At 53.4% G+C, this 21,036-nt stretch overlaps 1 protein-coding gene across 1 annotated transcript in view; it reads right to left on the reverse strand.

Annotated features, from left to right (window-relative positions):
• COL4A2 (collagen type IV alpha 2 chain) overlaps nt 1-21,036 on the reverse strand; it is a 160,928-nt gene that overhangs the window by 34,334 nt on the left and 105,558 nt on the right. Inside the window, exons 5-18 of the mRNA XM_055426708.2 lie at nt 18,022-18,156; nt 17,894-17,938; nt 15,591-15,707; nt 14,047-14,118; nt 13,674-13,709; nt 13,507-13,569; nt 11,496-11,531; nt 9,243-9,284; nt 8,286-8,384; nt 5,534-5,569; nt 4,920-4,970; nt 3,779-3,823; nt 1,652-1,705; nt 882-948 (exon numbers count right to left, since the gene is read on the reverse strand). Of these exons, the coding sequence (XP_055282683.2) occupies nt 882-948; nt 1,652-1,705; nt 3,779-3,823; nt 4,920-4,970; nt 5,534-5,569; nt 8,286-8,384; nt 9,243-9,284; nt 11,496-11,531; nt 13,507-13,569; nt 13,674-13,709; nt 14,047-14,118; nt 15,591-15,707; nt 17,894-17,938; nt 18,022-18,156 (898 nt within the window). The remainder of the gene's footprint in view (nt 1-881; nt 949-1,651; nt 1,706-3,778; nt 3,824-4,919; nt 4,971-5,533; nt 5,570-8,285; nt 8,385-9,242; nt 9,285-11,495; nt 11,532-13,506; nt 13,570-13,673; nt 13,710-14,046; nt 14,119-15,590; nt 15,708-17,893; nt 17,939-18,021; nt 18,157-21,036) is intronic.

A 21,036-nucleotide genomic window follows, 5' to 3' on the forward strand; every position in this document is an offset into this window, starting at 1 on the left:
CTCCGTCCAGGGGATTCTCCAGGCAAGAATACTGGAGTGGGTTGCCATTTCCTCCTCCAGGGGATCTTCCTGACGCAGGGATGGAACCTACGTCTCCAGTATTGGCAGGCAGATTCTTTATCACTGAGCCACCCGGGAAGCCCAAACAGGGTCGATACAAAATTCCTATTAATATTATAAAACAAGACAGGCACAGAACACCAAAACAATACAGGTAGGTCTCAAAGGATGGGAGGGTTATCTGGGGGAAAATCTGACTTCGAGGGACCACGGAGAATGAAAATAACAGTGGACGATATTTCTGAGCTTGTGCGTGTGCGGGCTCAGGGCTACACGCTTGACCGACATTCGATTCCCGCAGCAGCGTGCGCCTGGATAGTACTACAGCCGCCGTGCCAGAGGACAGAGAGGCACCAGGCTTCAAAGGAGGTGACCTGACAGCTGGTGCAGGCAGGGGACGGTGGAGGAGGGTCACGGGAAGGACATCCAGGGGGCACGCCAGCCACACGGAAGGCTCAGAGCGCGCACACGCAGAGCTGGAGCAGAAACCAGGGAAGGCGCTGGGCAGCGCCCACAGAGGCCCAGCGGGCACGAGGCTGGGCTTCCGCGGCACCGCTGGGGGTGGCAGGACCAGAGCCCACATGAGGTGGCCGGAACGAAAGCCTCTCCCGGCGGAGGAAAGCGGGGAGCGCTCCGTGACACCCCTCTGATCCCACAGGGAGGGAGCGTTCATGAGACAGGGTCTCCGAGGTTAAGTGCTGAACAGCGTTTCCCTTGTTTGGCTCAGAAAGTCTTTCCCCCGAGCTCACGGCTCTGGCTCTGGTCGTCACAACAGACGCCAAAGCCCCGAGACGTGAACGTAAAGAACGAACGGCACAGACCTTTGGCCACAGAAGGATGTGGGGAGTAGGCCGGGAGGCCGGGGGCGCCGCGGTCACCCATTTCTCCCTGGAGAAGGAAGAGAGGGACACGAGAGGAGGTGAGCTGGCCTCTCGGAGCTCTGCACCCGACGGCTGCTTCCAGATCTGAGAGGGCGAGGAGCCAGGCGGAGGCTGCGGCCCGAGCTCCCCGCCCGCACCAGTCAGTCCAGCCTCCCGGCTGCCAGCCGGACACGCCGGCAGAAGACGGAGCGGGCAGGGGTCCCTCTCACCCTGAGACCCCTGTCAGACACCAGGAGTGGCCAGGGGACCGCCTGCCTGTGGGCAGACTCCTCCGCGTTGATGGTGCCATTGGATCACCCGTGAGGGGGAGCTGGGGCTGTGTGCCCACACCCCATCTAATACCCTCTGGACCGTGAGACCCAAACTCCACCAGTCGCCTAGATGTCTCTGAGCCTTGCCAGGCCCAGAAGGCCTGGCCGTGAGCCCTCCGTCCTCATCAGCGGTGCCCCGCCTGGTGGGATACGCCCCCCACCTTGCTAGGCACCCTGACAGTTGGAGCAGCTGCGCCCCGAGTCCTCAACACTCCTTCCTGCCCCCATGGAATTATTCCTGGGAACCAGGGGCCCGCACCCTCTTGTCACTACAGCGTCCGCCTCTCTCAGCCCCTCTTCCCGCTTCTCTGACGAGGGTGGACAGGAGGTGATCAGAACAGCACCCGGAGGAAGGAAGTGAAAGCTGCCCCCCGCCCCCTAGAGGAGACCTGAGCCCACCTTGGGTCCTGGTAATCCGTCAGAGCCTTGGTACCCATCCAGTCCTCTGCTTCCCTGCAGGAAAGATGCTTGGTGCTTATTTTATCTCTAAAATATAAAGGCGTGACCACAGTACATTGTATCTAACAAAATCAACTGTCCCTGGGATTCTCCAGGCAAGAACACTGGAGTCTGTAGCCATTCCTTTTCTCCAGGGGATCTTCCCAACCCAGGGATCGAACCTGGGTCTCCTGCATTGCAGGCAGATTCTTCACCATCTGAACCACCAGGGAAGTCCAGTGAAATCAACAATAATTGGTTAGAATCACCTTCGACCCACTTGGTGGTCAATTTTCCCTGATTTTAGTTTCAAACGTGTCTGTTTAAAGTTGCTCTGTTTGAATCAGGATTGAGTAAAAGTCAGACTGTGACGTCTGGCTGACAGGTCTCAGCTTGCTTGCTGCTCCTTCTTCCTATCTTTTTCCTACCTTTTCCTGTGGCTGTTGAGGAAACAGGGTCATTTGGGTGTGAACACCCTATGTGGTGGGCTCGGTCCACTCCATCCCAGTGGAGCTGGGCCCAGCGGCTCCTTGACCCCCCGACGGTCTCTAGACCACTAGCAGTTGTTAGGTCTTGGACTTCTTTAGGCTCAGGTTAGTCTTTTGAATCAGATGTGCTTCTTGAGGGTCCTGAGTCCTTTCTGCTGAGTCACACACACCAACTTCCCCGATGTCTGGACTTTAAGACTGACCAGAGAGATGGAGTGTTGGCAACCTGATCCACCTATTAAAACCATCTTCCAAGGTGGGTTCTGAAAATTTTTAGTTAATGCCAACTAGAAGCATGAAGCCTCTTCATTTAGAAACTTTTGCTCTTGACTTAAAAAATCTCTAGTTGTAATGATCTCATTTTAATTCCCTTGAATATTGATTGAAAGGCAAGGTTTACCCTTATGGGCTGCATCATATCTGGATAGGTATTTAAAGCTTAAAAAAAATCTAGAAATTTATTCCTTCTTGCAAAAGAAATGTGCTAAGGCCCCTTAAAATCAGAATGCCAATGGGATAAAAATGTGCACTATTTGATTCCTTACAGGATATTTTGAAATCCAGGAGCATGCATGCTGAAAGCTACTTTGTTTAGAATGAACTAAGATTGGCTTAATTCGGTATTCTATGTTGGGCCTCTGGTTTAGACTGACTCTCATACTAAGTGAAGACTGGACAGCGGAGGCAAACTTCTCTGATATTAACAGTGACCTCCTGCCTAGTGACTGTCCCATGACACGGGCCAGAGCCTGGACGGAGCCTGGAGCGACCGTGGAGTCGGTGACCAGGCAGGCTGACCGAGCTGTGTCCGGCGAGACACGGCCAGCCGGTCAAACGATGCTGCCCGTGTGGATGTGGAACCCCCGAGGAGCGCTGGGCGGAAAACATGCGTGGAGAATAGCACAGGGACGTCCCCTTTCCCTGGTTGAACTGCAGGCGTGTGAGGACACTCGCCCTGGTCTGACGGGCACCCAGCCCACGGGCCCAGGGCTCTGCGGCAGGCAGGGCCTCAGTGAAGACAGCGAACGGTGAAAACAAAGGAATCGTCACTAAAAAGACCTATTTATGTGTCTTCTCTCTCAGAAGATCCAGCATTCAGACAGCCTGCACCTGGTCCAGGTTCATAAGGCATTTCTCACTGAACATTTGCTTCCTACAAAGGGGACCAAAAATCTGCCCTCAGAACCCCGGATAAAGACACCAAACTGGGCTGTCACTGAAGACCCGGGTCAAAACATGAGCGGTCAGTAGATGAAGCATGCAGGCGGACTGTCGGCCACCACGCTGGCCACCTTCTTACAGGACGCTGGTGGTGACACAGGAAGGGCCAGGCTGGAGGCCTGGGGGCCGTGGCCAGCCGGGGATGGGGGTGATGGGCGGCCTGGGACAGGAGGGACTCCATGCTGGCCTGCCACATGACAGAAAATGTGAGCGAGCTCCTTCCTGCTTCGAGCGTGATCGGGGAGGCATCATTTCTGCTACTGCAAATGTGGGAAAGTTTTACGGGGGCGTGTTTTTTTCTGGGATGCCCCCCTTCACATGTGACCTCTGTAAGGTGTTTCAGGCCCGGATTGGATCGTGCTTCGTGCCTCAAACTTACTTTCTGTCCTGGAGAGCCTTTCTCACCGTCGAAGCCGGGGGCACCCTGGGTTGGAGAGAGAACAGAAGCGGTGACTGCTCAGAACACGCAGCGGCCTTTCCTGGAGGGCACTGTCACGGCACCCACCTGGGCCGAGTCAGTAAACACTTGGCTATGACAATACTGACGCCATCTAAACTTCCTTCTCCTTCCTGGAGGAGAGGCATCATTTAAGCGACTCTCTCACCCAATGCATCCTGGCTATGACTTAAAGAAAGGTGGAGAGGCCCATAAACACAGCGCGGTCTAAGCGGCACAGCCAGAAAGCGCCCCACCCTCGTGCTCTGTCTTCGCTCTGATTTTTGGAGACTCTGACACTTGTCCTTGGGTGGCTGTGGCCAGTCGCCCCGAGGCCACTGGCTCTCTCGCCCCCGTCTCTGCCCACCTTTCCAGCTCACTGGGGGTGGACCAGGCCAGCTGACTGAGCTCTGGCCGATGGAGGGCGGTCTGCCCTCAGGCCAGGGGCGACAAGCAGCCAAGCCGCCTCGAGAGAAGACATTCCCCCACCCCATCTGCCCTACCAGGGACACTGTTCTTGGACTCTCAGGGCAACAAGAAATTGACCTCGTTGTTGGAGACAGCCTCCATTTCTGCGACCACCGGGTCATTCAGGCTAACACAAGCAGAACTGCATCTGAGTTCCGTTCACGTCCCTCCTCTAAATGGGGGAGCACGGTCTTAAAACCCACAGTTACTGGGTGACAATGGCGTGTCGGTCAACGCAGGCTCAGGATCGTAGCCGACAGCCCATGGGAGGGCAGGACCCTGCCAGTGAGTGTTGAGGATCAGGGTGTGGGGCAAACCTCTGTACTTTCAAGTCAGCTCTGCTGTGAACTGACGGCTAGGGGCTCCCGGGGTCGAAACTGTGACGTGTACAACAAGCTGCAAGGCCACACTGCACGACACAGGGGAACAGAGCTGGGGTCTGATACCAACCACGTCGAGCAGCACCTTTGGGATGTCAGAACCTTTGTGAGTCAGTGGATCGTGGATCTGCAACATGTGCTATTGTGCATCAACTAAACTTTAGCAAGAAATGAAAGGAAAATAAAGCCTTTTTAAAACCAGACAATGCAAAGCACAGCAGGCACAGAAGGTTTACCCGTGATCCCGAGAAGCCCATGATGCCTTCTTCTCCCTTCAAGGAGATGCCCTAGGAGAGAACAGAGAAACCACACTTCACGGTCTGCCTGCTTTGGGGGCTCATTCTTAGTGCCCCGCTGCGACCAGCCTGCCTCTATCTCTCCAGCTCCACACAGGACAGGCTCCTAGGACGTCTGCAGTCGGCTGGGACGGTCACCCACCCAGGACATCACCGGTCATCGTCACCTGGTAAGTGGTGACGGGGAGGACTGGGGATTTGGGGACAGGCGGGACCCAGATCAGGGAAGGCAGAGCGATGACACGGCTGCACCCTGGCAAGGAAGCTGCCACCAAGCCTGCCCGGCCCTTCCCTCCACGGCACTGCTCTTCTGAGTGGTTTGGGCTCATTTATGAGCTTCAGGAAAGGGTAATCAGCTGGTGCTGACTCTGCAGAAAGAAGACATCCTGACACTGTTTTCTGAAAAACTGTGAGAAACGATCACCCTTTCCTGCTGCAAACGAGTGGACTGGAGACCAGAGCTGTGGGTTGGTACGCCCCGGACAGTCTAACATTGTGATGGGCCCCCGAGAACGCGGGAACCACGGAAGAAGCATCTTTGTTCCTTGACTTACTATTCTCCCTGGTTCTCCCTCGCTTCCTTTTTCACCCTGTGAAGATACGAAAGACAAGAAATGCTCATTAATTCACGAATACTATTTAAAGAGGATCAGGATTTATGACATAAGGTGCAAAGTATTTTATAAAACTGCAAACAACAAATAGAAGCAGATTGTAACGAACGACTCCCTAAACCTTGCGGCTTCAAAATTCAAGGCGGAAGATGTGCTATTTCTCTTGGATTTTCACAATATAGACAAAATTGTATGTTATTCTGATACGATTGCAAGGCTGTCTATTTTCTGCCCGTGAGTTTCCTTCAGGGCCCACAATTGGGGGACAGCCCCAATGATAACAGAGGGACTGTCATTTGATAATGAAATAGCGAAAGATCATTCAGGTGAAAGAGAATAAGGCTCCGGGGGTGGGGGGGGTCCTCTGAGGACAAGGCTCATCAGGAGCGTGTTAAAGTCCTGAGCAAGAGTGGCTTTAGAAAGCAACGTCAAGTTTATTTCCTTCAAAATAATTTTCTGTCTTTGTTTTTGGCTGTGCGGGGTCTCCACTGCTGCACGGGCTTTTCTCTAGCTGCGGTGCGTGGGGGTATGTCTCTAGCTGCGGTGCGCGGGGGTCTCTCTCCAGCTGCGGTGCGCGGGGGTCTCTCTCCAGCTGCGGTGCGCGGGGGTCTGTCTCCAGCTGCGGTGCGCGGGGGTCTCTCCAGCTGCGGTGCGCGGGGGTCTCTCCAGCTGCGGTGCGCGGGGGTCTCTCTCCAGCTGCGGTGCGCAGGGGTCTCTCTCCAGCTGCGGTGCGGGGGTCTCACTGCAGTGGCTTCTCCTGTTGCTGAGTGAGGGCTCCAGGGCACGTGGGCTTCTGTAGCTGCAGCTCCCGGGCTATGGAGGCCAGGCTCAATGGTTGTGGCGCATGGGCTTAGCTGCTCCGTGCCCTGTGGAGTCTTTCCCCACCATGGATCGAACCCATGTCTCCTGCCTTGGCAGGGGGCTTCTTTACAGCCGAGCCACCAGGGAGGCCCGTGATGTCAGTCCCCCATTTCTCTCAGTCTAAAATGGGGAGGGAATGCAGCGATCGGTGCGCTCACCCATCAGTCCCAGAAAAGCTCCCAGGACCCTGCAGCTCCAGACTGCCCCCTGCAGGCTGGCCGGGCCCAGCCCTGGGACCCGTTCCCTCTGCACTTCAGTCCAGTTCAGTCGCTCAGTCGTGTACGACTCTGCGGCCCCATGGACCGCAGCACGCCAGGCCTCCCTGTCCATCATTAACTCCCAGAGTTCACTCAAACTCATGTCCATCGAGTCGGTGATGCCATCCAGCCATCTCATTCTCTGTCGCCCCCTTCTCCTCTTGCCCTCAATCTTTCTCAGTATCAGGGTCTTTTCAAATGAGTCAGTTCTTCGCATCAGGTGGCCAAAATATTGGAGTTTCAGCTTCAGCATCAGTCCTTCCAATGAATATTCAGGACTGATCTCCTTTAGAACGAACTGGTTGGATCTCCTTGCAGTCCAAGGGACTCTCAAGAGTCTTCTCCAACACCACAGTTCAAAAGCATCAATTCTTCGGCGATCAGCTTTCTTTATGGTCTAACTCACACCCATACATGACTACTGGAAAAACCATAGCTTTGACTAGATGGACCTTTGTTGTCAAAGTACTATCTCTGCTTCTTAGCATTCCCTCTTAGCTGCAGAGAACAAGGAAATGTGATTTAGACGCTCGATGATCTCAGCAGGGTTGCACCTGCTCTGGCCTCACTCCACCCTGGGCTCCTGTCCTGACACTGGATGGGGGCCCTACCCTGCTGATGGTCAGGTCCCCCCAGGAGCCAGAGTCCCTGCTGGATCTACCCCGATGACCCTGGAGGCCCTGTCCTGCCGGGTGGTTCATGGCTGTCCTGCTCTCAGCCCGGCTGGCACACGACCGTCCCCTCTGGGCTCGTAGTGGCTGCTGCCCAGGCTGTCTCTGTCAGTGGTCAAGTCGCTCGTAACACCGCAGCTGCACAGACTCATGTCCCCCGTGGCGTCCAGCCTGCCCTCTCCCGTCCGTCCCCCGGCATTCACACCCCATCTTGACAGATGCTCGAGAGACAGGGATCAGGGTCTACGTTTGGGATTTTTATTTTTATTTTTTTTCGTTTGGGATTTTTAATTTGGCTCCCACGACCTTTCATGGTGCGTGTCACCCCGGCCTCCGCTCTGCTGCCCTACGAGGTCAGTATTCTACCAGGTCACTGCTTCGGTCTTTACGAAGCAGAAGGCTCAGGATGGGTGAACGGTCTGTCTGAGTGAATGAGTGACAGGGAAGGGTGTTAATTTTTATTTAGACTCCAAGAGGATGCTTTTAATCAAACAAAACATTAACAGAAACTGCAAGAGTCAGAAATCTGACTTTGACCCAAAAAGCCCACAGGGCCGCTCCACGTCAGCAAAACTCAGGCTTTCTTTTGCTCACACGGCTCCGTATCCTGGCACTGAGCTGTCCTGCGACCACTGACCATCTACACTAGAGGCTGAAGACGGAGCTGAGACTCTTAAATGGATCCTCGTGTTGTTTCCAATTCTTCCCGATTACGAACAATGATGTACTGAGATTCCTGTGACTGTGATCAGTGCTTCCAAATGCGTAATTTGCTAATTTGGTGGGGAGGGCGTTTCCACTTTGAATGTGACTGTTTGAATACGACCAAAGAAAGCTACATTTTTTCCTCCTCCTTCTGTTAGCTCAAATGGGAACACGTCAGTCTTGCTGAAGCCCCTTTACCTTATATTGCTCTGGGAGAAGCTCGTACACCGGCGTGGGCTTCTCGACGTAACCATTGTCTGGTGGAATCCCGCCGGGTCCCTGCAGTCCCATGTCGCCCTGTGAATGTTTAGCAAAGCAGTTCTCTTTAGATTGAAGGACACGATCGAGGTTGAATAAAAGCACAAGCCCACCGCAAACTGCTGTTTCTGTCTTTGCGTATTACTTATTACACACATATCAATTTTAATAGTGTTACAATCATAATATAAAAATCATATATAAGCCTGAATGGCAGGGGTTTTGGGGAGAGTGGATGCATGTATACGTATAGCTGAGTCCCTTTGCTGTCCACTTGAAACTGTCACAACACTGTTAATCGGCTGTACCCCAATATGAAACATTAAAAAAAATGTAAGAACATCATATAGAATAAAATAATAGTAAGGTAAAATTACTTGACTTCCACTTGCATTAATAATCACTTAGAATTTATGCATATAAGCTGTTTAGCTTGGTCACAATTTGCAGTTGCATTTGCTTCAGTGGAGTTATCTCCTTACGATGAATTTCTATACAAGGAGGTTATTCGGTCTGCGTGCCAAATGTTTCGGTGGTTCTTGCTGTGTATTTCTAAGAACTTTTTAAGTTACTTTACTTTTTAAGCTACTGCTTTTTAAGACTGGTACCCAAGAAATAAATCAGAACGGGCGTCCCAGGTGGCCCTAGAAATAAAGAATCCACCTGCCAGCGCAGGAGACGAAAGAGGTGCCGTTCAATCCCTGGGTCTGGAAGAGCCCTGCTTACAGATCATAAGCGCGGCAGCCTGTCTGGCACCGGACACTTCGCAATGACTGTCTCCTTTCAGAAGGTGTGTTTGCAGAGCACTCAAGACATCAGCATAAGATGAAGACGCCAGAGTGGGCTGTCACTGTCAGCCCCAGTTGTCCCTAACTCAATCCAGCAGGTTTCCTTTACCTTTTCACCTTTTTCTCCATAAAAACCAAGTCCTCTGTTGCCCTGAAAGACAAATGTCTTCTGTAAGTTTAAAGACAATAATCACAGTGAAATAGTTATTTTTTTTAGAAAAAGAAACCTAACGTCTATGCATCTGCAACATCACTGGACAACTATCCTTGCATAATATTCTGGCTTAAGCTCCCAGCAACGAATTAACACTAAAGGAAAAGAAACGTCTTTTCTTTTGCTATTTCCGTATATAAACGGTGTAATGGAAGTCTGAGTCCTGATATCACATAAAAGGAACAGGAGCAAATCGAGACGCTGCACCAGTTGCCGAAAGTGGCCCCTCACATTGCGCTCTGAGCGTTCAGTAAGACTAAACCTTAAATGACAGAAATTCTGGGTTCATAAAAATGATATACTGGTGTTTTAATAAAGCTCTGCTTTTAAGGAATTTGCGTTTTGTACTTTAAGCAAAACCTGAAAAACAGTGGGCTAAGAACAGCTGTTCTGTCACCCCTGGGGACACATTGCCACTTGCTTATATATTTTACTGCTCAAACCCTGATGACCAAGAAGTTGACTGTTAGTGATTCCCTCCTTGCGGCCCTGGGCTGTGACAGTGCAGGGTCCCTGACAACTAACTGCTAACTCTCCCTCAGTCCTCAGAGCCGCGTGGCGAGTCTGGACATCACCAATGGGGACAGTGTCACCTCCTTGGGCGAACAGGCGATGGAGCTCAGGTCTGATCCCAGGTCCTGCGACTCTGCAGGCCGGGCTGTCAGAGGGTCCCCTTGGGCTCCAGCCCCTCTGGGCGCGGAATGCAGTGGTTTCTGCCTGGGGTCCCGGCCTGAGGGCCGTGATTCACACTCTCTTCCGCCTCAGACTTTCTCGTTTTGGAAAAATAACCCTGAATTTCACAGAAAGATGCCCTAGCTGTCTCAATGGTGGTGTTTTCTGGGTTTAGCCAAGCTGCTCGTCACCCTTCCCGCCTCAGAGGCAGAGCAGGAAGGCGCCCTGGTGCGCATTGGACAGTTTCACCAGAGGGGCGTCCATGCATGTGTGGGAGGGCTGACGCCTGCCAGGTGGGCCGCGGGACCAGTCGTGCAGCTCAGGGAGGCCCGGGTCCTGACTGCCCATGGCTCTGCTGCCTTCCCGGGGCTCCTGTCCCTGCCGAGATGCGGGATCCCGTGGAGCCCACCCGATCTCCACACCACACAGCCCCCCACCTCTGATGCCCCAAGATTCCACAAATAGAAACAAAGCCTTTCACTAATGTTTGCTTTCTCTTTGCTTCCTTCCCACCTGGCTGGGGAGCGGAAATCAAAGCACAGAGCTGCAGCCAGGCGAGACGAGAATGAGATCTGCTTGGGACCCCGACATCCCCCTGCCTCGCGAGCCGGTGTCCAGGGCACCAGGAAGTGACCTGCTGGAGGCCTGGGGCTGTTTGTGCTGCAGCCAAGTGGGGATCTGAGGCGACCCCGGGGCTCCCCGCCCCGTCCTACATCCGCATCTCTTGGCTCTGGGCCGTTCCCAGCCCGCCCTGGGCAGCCGGATGGCGGGGAGCCCGGCTGGGGAGGGGCGCGGGCAGAAGCCTTAACGAGCTCCAGCCGCAGCTGGAAGCTGAGTCAGAGATGATGGGATCTGGGGTCGGGGTGGTGACAGCTGAGGTCCCCGGGCGGCAGGGAGATGGGGTTTCTGCGGGGCAGGCCTGGGAATGGGCGGGCGGGGGAGGCGTCCTTGGCCCTATGCAGGCCATGGAGTGGTTCTGAAATGTTCCTAACGGTAGCCCAGTATTTCTGACTCATGTCGGGGTTTGACCAAATAACGTCCCTCGCCAGCCTCCTACGGCTTGTCCTGGACATTTGTTTAACTTTCCCAGGTCACATTAAACCCGAATTCAACTCCAGATCCGTCTGGTCCTGTCTCGTGAGAGAGCACGTCATGGGGAAGCAGGGGTTGTCCCCAGCGTGCTCCACCTTTGTAATCACACATTCGCCAGCTGGATGCTCATGCGGCCACAGGAATGCTGGGTGACTTGCAGACAAGTCATTCTGCGCAGCCACTTCATGACTTCAGTGACCGTCAGGGGCACGCGTGGATTCCTCCTTGGAGTTCAGAGCCTTGTCTTATAACTCTACATACACGCCTCCTCATGAGACAAGTGATGTACTTGTTAGCCAGGCAGCTTCAGGGTCAAGAAGGAGACGCAGCAACACCCGAGGCCCTGCTTCTCTCCCCTCACCCACCGTACCCCCAGTAACTTACTGGCTGTCCTTTGGGTCCAGGGGGTCCAGGCGGTCCCTGCACAAACACAAAGAAATCTGTCAACTGTTTTCTTTATCCCAGGACCCAGATGGCCTCTGCTTGGGAGCCCTGGGAAGGCCGTCCACTGTGTTCTGCACACCGGGGAGGATGTGAGAGCCTTCTAGCACATTCGTCTCGGCGGGGACGCGGGGCTGGAGGGTGGAGGATGGGGCTGGTCGGGTCTGGTTCTCAGGGTCTGCTAGCTGCCTGGGCACAGCTGTTTCTGGTTTGCTTTTCTGAGTTCAGGGTTTTGACCTGAACTGGGTCCTGCTTACGCTGGCTCTGCTCCCTCTGCGACGCCCTGGGCCCCGCTCCTCCAGAGACAGCCCCTCCTGGCCTCCCGTGCGTTCCCCCACCTGGCACCGTCTCGCACTTCCCGCTGCTGGGCGGGCAGACAAGCACGCACAGAGTTGATCTACTGCCGGCCCTTTGGCGGGGCTGGTAATCCTCCTGCCAGGATCACCTCGTGCTCCTGCAGAGCAGTCCCCATCAACGCCACACTTAGGGTAAAAGCTTTACATGTGCCTTAGAAGAGCCAGGCATGTTGACGTAGAAACAGGTAGAGGAGGCAGGGGGCCGTGGAGGCCTCAGTGGTTCGTGTGAAGACCTGGGGGCTGGCACCTCGGCTCGGGGAGGCGGGGAGCACCCTGCTGTTTCTTATTTCCAGGAACTGTGTGTGTAAAGCAGGGGACCCCCCACCCACCCCGGGGCCTGTGTGCTGTAAACTGGCAGCTGTGTGAGTACAAGGGCTGAAGGCACCTTGAAACATGAGCCCGTCTCCTTCCCCTCAGCCAAATCTCATGGCCGGAGGGCTGCCGGGGAAGATGACCAGCACGGCCCCAGAGAACTGTGCTTTATGGAGACATGATCACTTGTTGCTATTATTATCAGCGGTCTGACGGAGGCGAACGAGCACTCCCACCCAGCTGCTGGTGTGACGGACCTGCCCTCACACACACGTGTCCACTGCCTCTCTGCATCGGCCGAGAAGTGGGTCCCACGGCCCCCGTCCACGGCCGCCTCAATCTCGGGGCGTGGTGTTCTCTGAGAAGGACTCTCTCACCTGTGGCCATAAGCTCTCCCTGAGTAATTTAAGGCCTGTTTGTCGTCTTAATAAAAAACGTGGAGAAGGAGAGAGTTGGGCACCTTGCAGGAGCCCATTCACCTCCCGGGCCCTCTGCAGTGGGAAGGATCCGAGGTGGCCAGGCATGGGGACTCTCCCTCCTCGGGCAGGCCCTCCTCAATCCAGGGGTTTGGCTGCCAAGCCTCACTCCTGATTAGACTTGCAGGAGGAGGGAACACCTGTAGACCGCCACTCAGGGGGGCCCCAAGGGTCATTTGGTTAACTGATGGCCAGTGTTTCACCTGTCATGATGGCTGTGCCCAGGTGCAGTGCCCCTGCTCTAAGGCCATGCCAGGTGCGGTACCCCTTCTCTGATAGCCACGCCAGGTACGGTACCCCTGCTCTGATAGCCACGCCAGGTGCAGTACCCCTGCTCTAAGGCCATGCCAGGTGTGGTACCCCTGCTCTGATAGCCACGCCAGGTGCGGTACCCCTGCTCTGATAGCCACACTAGGTACGGTACCCCTGCTCTAAGACCATGCCAGGTGCGGTACCCCTGCTCTAAAGCCTGGCCCAGCAGAGCCCATTTCCTCCTTATGGACCCGCTGGACATTGGTCTGCTTTGCTCAGGATGATGGGCCCCTGTCAGTTGCTCAGCTGTAGGGCTGGGAGAGCTTGTGCCTGACTGGAAGGGCTCCAGACCAGTACCAGGTCAAAATCTGACCTAGCTGGTGTGGAGTCTTCACTCTTCAACCTTGATGGTGGCAGCGTGGACAGAAGATGGCCTGGGTGGTCTTGGCAACCACGTGCGCCACGCACACCGTGAGGCCTTCACCAGCGTCCACGCGGCCTGCATCTCAGGAGGATGTTCTACAACTGCACGGGCGAGCACGTGAGCCTGGAACTTACCGGTCTTCCTGGAGCTCCAACCGGACCCATCTGTCCCACGGGCCCAGGGCGGCCGGGAGGCCCCTACGGACAGGCAACAGAGAAGGCGGTTAGGGAGGCAGGAGGCGGTGGAGCCCGGAGCCCTTCAGGTTCTCCTGGGTCTCTTCTCTAGCAAAAGCAGTACTTACCTGAAAGCCGACCAGTCCGGGCTCTCCAGGTTCCCCCTAATTGAGAAGAAAGAGTTTGAAGAGTTTCAGCTTTTAAGAATCTGTGGACTTAGTTGCATTTACTGCAGTGTTGGGAATAGGCATATAAAACACACCCGCTGTCTAAGGACTCGGTGATGTTCATTACACAGACAGCTGGGCCGTTGTGAGTAGGAGAAGGGCGGCCCGCAGTTAGTGTAAGACGGCCGACAGTCTGGAGGCCAGGGAGAGGGCCTTGGAATCAGTGGAGGTTCTGGCTCGTTCCACCACTGTGCATCCCCCGCTCCACTCAGAGGTCACCCTTAATGGGGAGCGTACGCGGGCGCTCGGTCACGCCCCGTCTCTGCCGACTTACCCTGTACTTGTCGCGATCCTCTGCGGACAGAGCGTAGGGCTCGCCTTTCTGCCCTTTCGGTCCTTGGGGCCCCTAAGTGAGCACAGGCGGCACAGAAAGAAAAACACAAGCGGTCCATTAGCACTCAGCGCAGTGACGTGATTGGAGTCATCGCCTGCCCCCTTTTGTGGGCGATGTCCAGCTGTTCTTATGGGCAAATGAGGCTGTTCTGAACGTCCAGCTCTACGTTAACCGCGTGGTGAGACTTTTACTGTCATATTTACCCAACAGCATCTTTCTTAAAGTTAAAAGAGAAATATTCGACAGGATTTAATTTTCAGAAACCCAAGTAAAGGTTCAGCAAACGAATACTTTCCTCCCCCAACCTGTCCCTTTCCTCTGTGATAATGCTGATCTGTGTCTTCGTTGAGTTCGCACACTAAAATATCGACGCACACACTCTACAGTACCATCTGCGGGAGAGATCATCCCCATCCTGGGCCATCCGTTAAAAATGGGATTGTGTCAAGTATATTGCATTGGCCAAAAAGTTGGTTTGGGCTTTCTGTGACATCTGAATGAACTTCCTGGCCAGCCCAGGACATGATATACAGGTACATAAGTGCACAGGCCTTTTACTATCTACACATAAAACCCGTATTTTAAAGTGATGGATACATTTATTGATGACGAAAGCTATTATATCAGAATAGAGCAGAGTGTAGCTTGTTGAATCACATGAAAAAGAAACAGCTGGCAAATGGGGGGCTGGAGGGCAGAGGCGTGAAGATAAGCAGAACTCGGTCAGCTTCAGGGAAACGCGATGAAGATTGTTACTGCCCTTCCCTCACCTTAAAATGCTTTTTAAATAAAAAGTTTTGCCAAAAAGTGTTAGTTTAACCCTGAATTTGGAATATATTGGTATAAGGTAGTAACATATTGTCAAAAAGATTGTTTGCACAGACCCTAAAAAATAAATGAGGTCATGAAATAGATCATTATATGACAGTTCTTCCACTAAGAAAAGTAAAGTCTACCTTGTATATCCTGGAGAACAAAACTGTTTTTTCATGTCACAAAGGATGTTAGAATCTAATAAAACGATGACTAATAGAGAAGTCTGTTCAAGGTTTAAGCTTTTTAAAATTTTAGTTCCATGATTCCACTATTATTCTTGCTATTTGAATGGGAGGAAGTGATGGTATGTTTGGGAGACAAACCCATTACCTTCTATTTAATGTGCAAAGGACAGAGGGGAAAGGGAGCTCTCTGAGTCCAGCACGCCTGGATGCTGGCAAGAAACCTCAGCAGTGGAGCTCCATCCTGACTGCTAACAGAGGGTGGGCAGCCACGGGTATACAGCTGGTCTCGGCACGTGCCTGCTCCCTGCCCCCAACACCATCCTGCAGGCAGGAAGCAGCCCACCCTCCTGAGAGACCTTCTCTAAGGCAGTTTCTCAAGGGGGTCCTCGGCGGGCCCTCCCGAAAGCGAGACCTTTCCTGCATTTCCACCACCCGGACTCTGGAGCCGACCAGTGGAGCAGGCCAAGCGCTGCCCATACTCACGGGGGGCCCGAGGAAGCCGCCGGGGCCTGGGGGTCCTGCGTAGCCTGAGTCTCCCATGGTCCCGTTGCAGCCGTCATACCCGGGAGGCCCTCTGGGTCCGCCTTGCCCGGGATGGCCCTGGAAATAGACAAGCCATTGAGCCTCCAGCCCGCAGGGGCTTAGGTTTCATGTAACTGGGATGAGGCAGCTTCAAACCTTCTCGGAAGAGATGGCTCCGAGCTCCTCATCTCCTCCTGAATTATCGGTCCCCTCTCGGCCTTCCTGACTCCCCTAGACTGGATCTGAGACATTTGAAATTGCATGCCAACCTGATCTTAATTTGAGCTTGTCCTTCAAAGGAAAATTTCAATTCTATTGAGCTAAATGTCCATCTTGTCTTCAACATCCAAGCATTCTTGGATGATACAGCTCTTAAGATTTTACTGCACATCAACTTTGCTTATGACTTCTTTTTTAAAATTTATTTATTTTTAATTGAAGGATAATTGCTTTAAATACTGTGTTGGTTTTCTGCCATACATCAACATGAATCAGCCATAGGCATATATGTCCCCTCCCTCTGGAAACCCCCTCCCACCTCCCACCCCACCCCACCCCTCCAGGCTGTCTCCGAGCACTGGTCCGAGCTCCCTGAGAGAAGCAGGAACATATACACACTACCATATGTAAAAGAGACAGCCAGTGGGAAAGTGCTGTAAATTATTCTAGGCAGCTAAAAGTACCGGGTCCCTCAAACTCTGTGTTCATCAGGCGCCCAGATACAGCCGTGGCCTTTACGCTAACTTGCTGTGAGCGTCTCTCAGACTTCGGCCTCGAGGAGACTGGTTTCAGCAGCCCTGACGTTCCAGAGAAAATGACCAGGTATCTGCTTACCATGATCACCCCTCCAGGTGATGATCATGCCCTCCCTAGTTTGAGAAATAGTTGCTTCTGACATTAAATGAGCACGACCCTGATCAGTTACAGTGTGTTCCCACGAGGTCCCTCCATCTACAGCTCCAACTTCAAGGTCCCTCCATCTAAAGCTCCGACTTCTGCTTCCAGAAGAACACACCAAGCGACAATCCCCAGAGGCCAAAAAAGTGGGTTAAAAATGGGCAATTTCATCGGAGGCAGCTGGTAGGAAAATGCTTTGGTTATTTGTTTAACCCTTGAAATCTGCAAATTCTTCAACTCTGCCAATTTCTCAAGATTCTGACTCATGTGCAAGTTATTTCCTTAACCATGCACAGCTGTGTACTGTCACCGATGTGTCTGTTTGAGCCCCTCCCAGGGGACACCATGGATCATGGCCATGCGGGCCTCACGTCTTGGTGATGGGGAGCTGCCTTTCTTTAGCTCTGCCTCCTGCTGCAAAACTCTTGAACATGGAGCTAAGGAAAAGCGGCAGTTCTCTGGGACTGCTGTCCACTCATACCCTTCCCCTTTCTTCTGCAATGGGGCAGCCTCACTTGTGTAGCCTGGAGTGTGTGTGCGTGTGTGCGTGTGTGTGCATGCGTGTGTGAGCATGACAGATAACACATGTGGTGCACGTGTGTGCATGCGTGTGTGAGCAGGCTGACATGGTATAGACATAGGCATGAGTGTGCAGTTCTGGAGGCAGATGTCCTTAAACATCAGCTGCGGAGGGATGGAGCAGGTCTGAACGTGGGATAAACACATGTGTCCCGGAGGCCGAGATGGGCAGGAAGCTGTCCCTGGGAAGTCTGCTCCCGGGCCCGAGGAGGAGGCTGTGAGTCAGGCTGCTCTGTTTATTTTCTTGTGCCACAAGAAGTAACGTAAACTAGGTTAGAAAAACACATTTTATTGCATTCTGAGATTTTCTCATGGACAAAGCATGCCTTTCGTCTTCTCTCTGCACAGTTGCTACCAGGAACCTGAGCCTCTGCACAGACTTCAGGGCAGCCCCTGCTCTCGGCAGGGCGGCTTTCTACTCAGGCGGCTCTGGAGTTCAAACGCGGTGTGAGACTGGCTCCCTGTGGCCCGTCTGTGCCACCCGCAGCTTGTTACAAGTAACAGGGGGCTCCTAACCCTTGTCACCTTTGCGGCCTTGCAGTCTCAGGAGCCCCAGTTTTAGCAGAGTAGCCTCCATGCCGAGTCCAGAAGACTGTTTACAAAGGAAGCAGTTTGTCCAAGAGACAACTGGGTTCCAGGGGAAAAACATTTTTCAATGCACATATAGCCCCACGGGTGTTGTTGTTACAGACAGGAAAGGGGGGCTAGTTAGACGTGTCTGTGCGTCGTAAATGGGTTGTTTCGCATGGATACAGTGTTTTTAAATTTTAATCTTATGAAAAACTTACGGGAATCCCATCGGCACCAGGGAATCCTGAAACACCTCTTGGCCCCTGTAAAGAAGGCAAACAGACTTAAGGAAGGCCGAGACACCACCCCCCACACGCGAGAGGAGCACCCACAGCTGTGTACATACCACGTCTCCCTTCGGGCCTGTGATCCCGGGGGCTCCCCTGTCACCCTTGTCACCTTTGCGGCCTTGCAGTCCTGGGAACCCCTGCAACCCGGGGGGCCCGGTGTACCCCTGGGGGCCCACCGGCCCTGGCTGGCCCTGTGGGAACAACACCCAGTCAGCGACCACGATTCATGACCGCGCGTGAGCGTCTCCCATCCTGCTGCTTTGGAAACTATACTTTTCATGCTTAAAGAGCGATGCTCTTCAGCGAGCACTGCGTGCACATCACCGTCTTCTTCCAGAGAGCCTCTAAGTGACTTCTGGCTGAGAAAGTTACAGGGTTCAAAGGGGGAAGTACTGAATGTGAGACAAAAATTATCCTCAAGCACTAAAGCGAAGTTATTGTGAAATGCTAATATTGGGTTGGCATGAAAGAATCGATTTACTTGACTTAAAAGAAAAAAGTCCTGTCAGTACAAACGAAGGTGCCAGACAAATTCCGAAGACCGTCCCTGTCTCGTGTAATGCACACAATAGGTCTGGAGATGCAACTGGCATCCAGATGTCAAAGCGACCCCCAGACGTTTAAGCGGTCAGCCAGTCTCCCATCCTGCACACACACAGACACACACGAGCACGTGTGCGCGCAGAGAAAAAATGAAAGTTTCTGAAACGCATAAAATGTACATCCAAACCATGGCTGCTGCTGTTCAGTCGCCAAATCGCTTCCGACTCTTTTTGCAACCTCACAGACTGTAGCCCACCAGGCTCCCCTGTCCATGGGATTTCCCAGGCAAGATCCCTGGGGTGGATTGCCATTTCCTCCTCCTGGGGAACTTCCCGACCCAGGGATCAAACCCCTGTCTCCTGCATAGGCAGGCAGATTCTTTACCACTGAGTCATCTGGGAAGCCCTTGCATATCCCTTAGGATGGCTATTATTTTAAAGAAAGAAAAGATGAAATTATGTGTTGGCAGGAATTTGGAAAAGTTGCTCTGTTGCAGGGAATGGAAACGGTGCGGCCGTTGGGGAAAACGGCACGGAGGTGTCTCAAAAATGGAACAGAAAATCGTCGTCTGACCCAGCAACCCCGTGTCCATGACAAGACTCAGAAGGGCTGGAGGCAGAGGCTTGGATGGGTTATGTCTCCAAATATGTTCATGGCAGCATTTTCCACAGTCGTCAAAGGTGGAGGCGCCCGTGGATGGGTGATGGTTAAGCATGATGGGGGCTGTCCAAACCATGGACTGGCATTCACCTTAAAGGGGCAGGAAATTCTGACCAGGCCGCAGCATGGATGGCCGCTGAGGACGTGATTCTGAGTGAAATAAGCCCGCCAAGAAGGGACACATGCTGTCTGATTCCACTAATATGAGGTCCCTAGAGGACTCACATTTGTTGAGATGGAAAGTACCAGAGAGGCGACCGGGGGCTGGGGGAGGGGAGTAGGCAGTTAGGGTTTAATGGGGACAGACTCTCAGTGTGGAAAGATGAAAAAGCTCTGGAGGCAATGGTGATCATGACTGTACAAAACAGAAATGTGCTTAATGCCACGAAACTGTGCAGAAATGGTTAAGCTTGTACATTTTCTGCTGTGTACATTTTCCCACAATCAAAATGAGAAGATTAAAAAGGGGTTCCAGCTCTCTTATTATTGGAACTAATTTATGCGTTACAGTTCTATTTTAATGAACCGTTCCCAGGTTCACCCAAACTGAAAAAAGTAACAAGACAAAACCAACCCCAACATCTCTGTCCTGATTTCTTAAAGGAAGGATTCTGCTATCGCTTCAACCCACAGACCCTCTCTCTCCGAGCCTCAATCACTCCTGCATTTCAAATGCCTGCCTTGCCTTTAGATTGAGGGGGTACTGAGTCATTATTTCTGGACTTCTCTTCTATAGCCTGCAAAAAGCCTTTCTTGTATAAACTGTGCTGCTAAGACTTTTGTCTGTCCTGGCAGAAGTTTATAATCTGTCCTTGACACTGCCCAGCGCTGGGGGGAAGCGAGCGGCTTCAGATGCAGCTGGTGGCGCAGCATTCACGCGGGACCGGGGCGGGGGAGGAAGGCCGGGGGACCCCCACCTGCGACGGCCCCACCGCCCCGCGCTGCCCCTCCCGCAGGTGCCGGCCGGGGCGGGGGCGGGCGGGGAAGCGGCTTTTCGGGGTGGAGGATGCAGAGGGAGACTAAGATGGAGTCTGGAGGCTGAGATGAGCCCCGCGTCTTGGGGCCCCGTGTCCTCAGACGACGGGGAGCCTGGGCGCCCCTTGGGGCCGGGTCAGCGTTTCACAGATGGCGGGTTCTCTGCTTGCCCCGCACGCGGTGCAGAATCCAGCCAGCGCGCCCCTGGGGCCGCCTGACCGCAAGCAGGGCACAGAGCCGCGAAGCTGGCAGACTTGAGCATCCGGAGGAGGTGAGGCAGGCGTGAGGAGGCCCGTGTGGCCAGCCGGGCCCTGGACACGTGGCGTCCCTGTCTGACGCCCTGGGCTTCGGGACGCCACGTCTGTCGGCGGTTTGGGGACACAAGATGCTTTGACTCAGATTTTCATGGCTCCTCCTCAGCTAGGCTCGTTTCTGCCTAGTTTGTGACCATAGACCGAGCCTCTAAGCCTGCGAGTCCCCTAACCCTCAGAGGCTACTGTTTATTAGTGTTCTCAGGGAGCAACCTAGGGGGATGCATGGCTCCTCGTTGGCACTGCTATTTTTTTATTGTCCATAAACTACATCTCTGTTCGAGGATGACTGTCTAGCACCAACCCTTAACCCAGATGGAGTACAAATCTCTTAAAGAGAAGCATCCCTTTGTCTCGCGTTCATTAACCTTTCCTGGTTCCCTTTGATGGGGGGACCAATGACATCATGGTTTCGTTTTCCTCCCATTGTCAGTAAACTTCTTACCCTTGGCTTCTCTGACGGGAAGTCTGGCTTTGGGAATAAAACTCCAGTCTTCTCTTTTCTGGACTACGCTGTCACTTTTTTATTTTTATTAAGGTGAAATCCCCAAACCACACAAGTATCTGTTGTAAAGTGGCTTC

The sequence above is a fragment of the Moschus berezovskii genome, chromosome 13 (assembly GCF_049115385.1).
Source record: "Moschus berezovskii isolate FMDL1 chromosome 13, NW_MosBer_1.0, whole genome shotgun sequence".
In the NCBI taxonomy this organism is placed as follows: Eukaryota; Metazoa; Chordata; class Mammalia; order Artiodactyla; family Moschidae; genus Moschus; species Moschus berezovskii.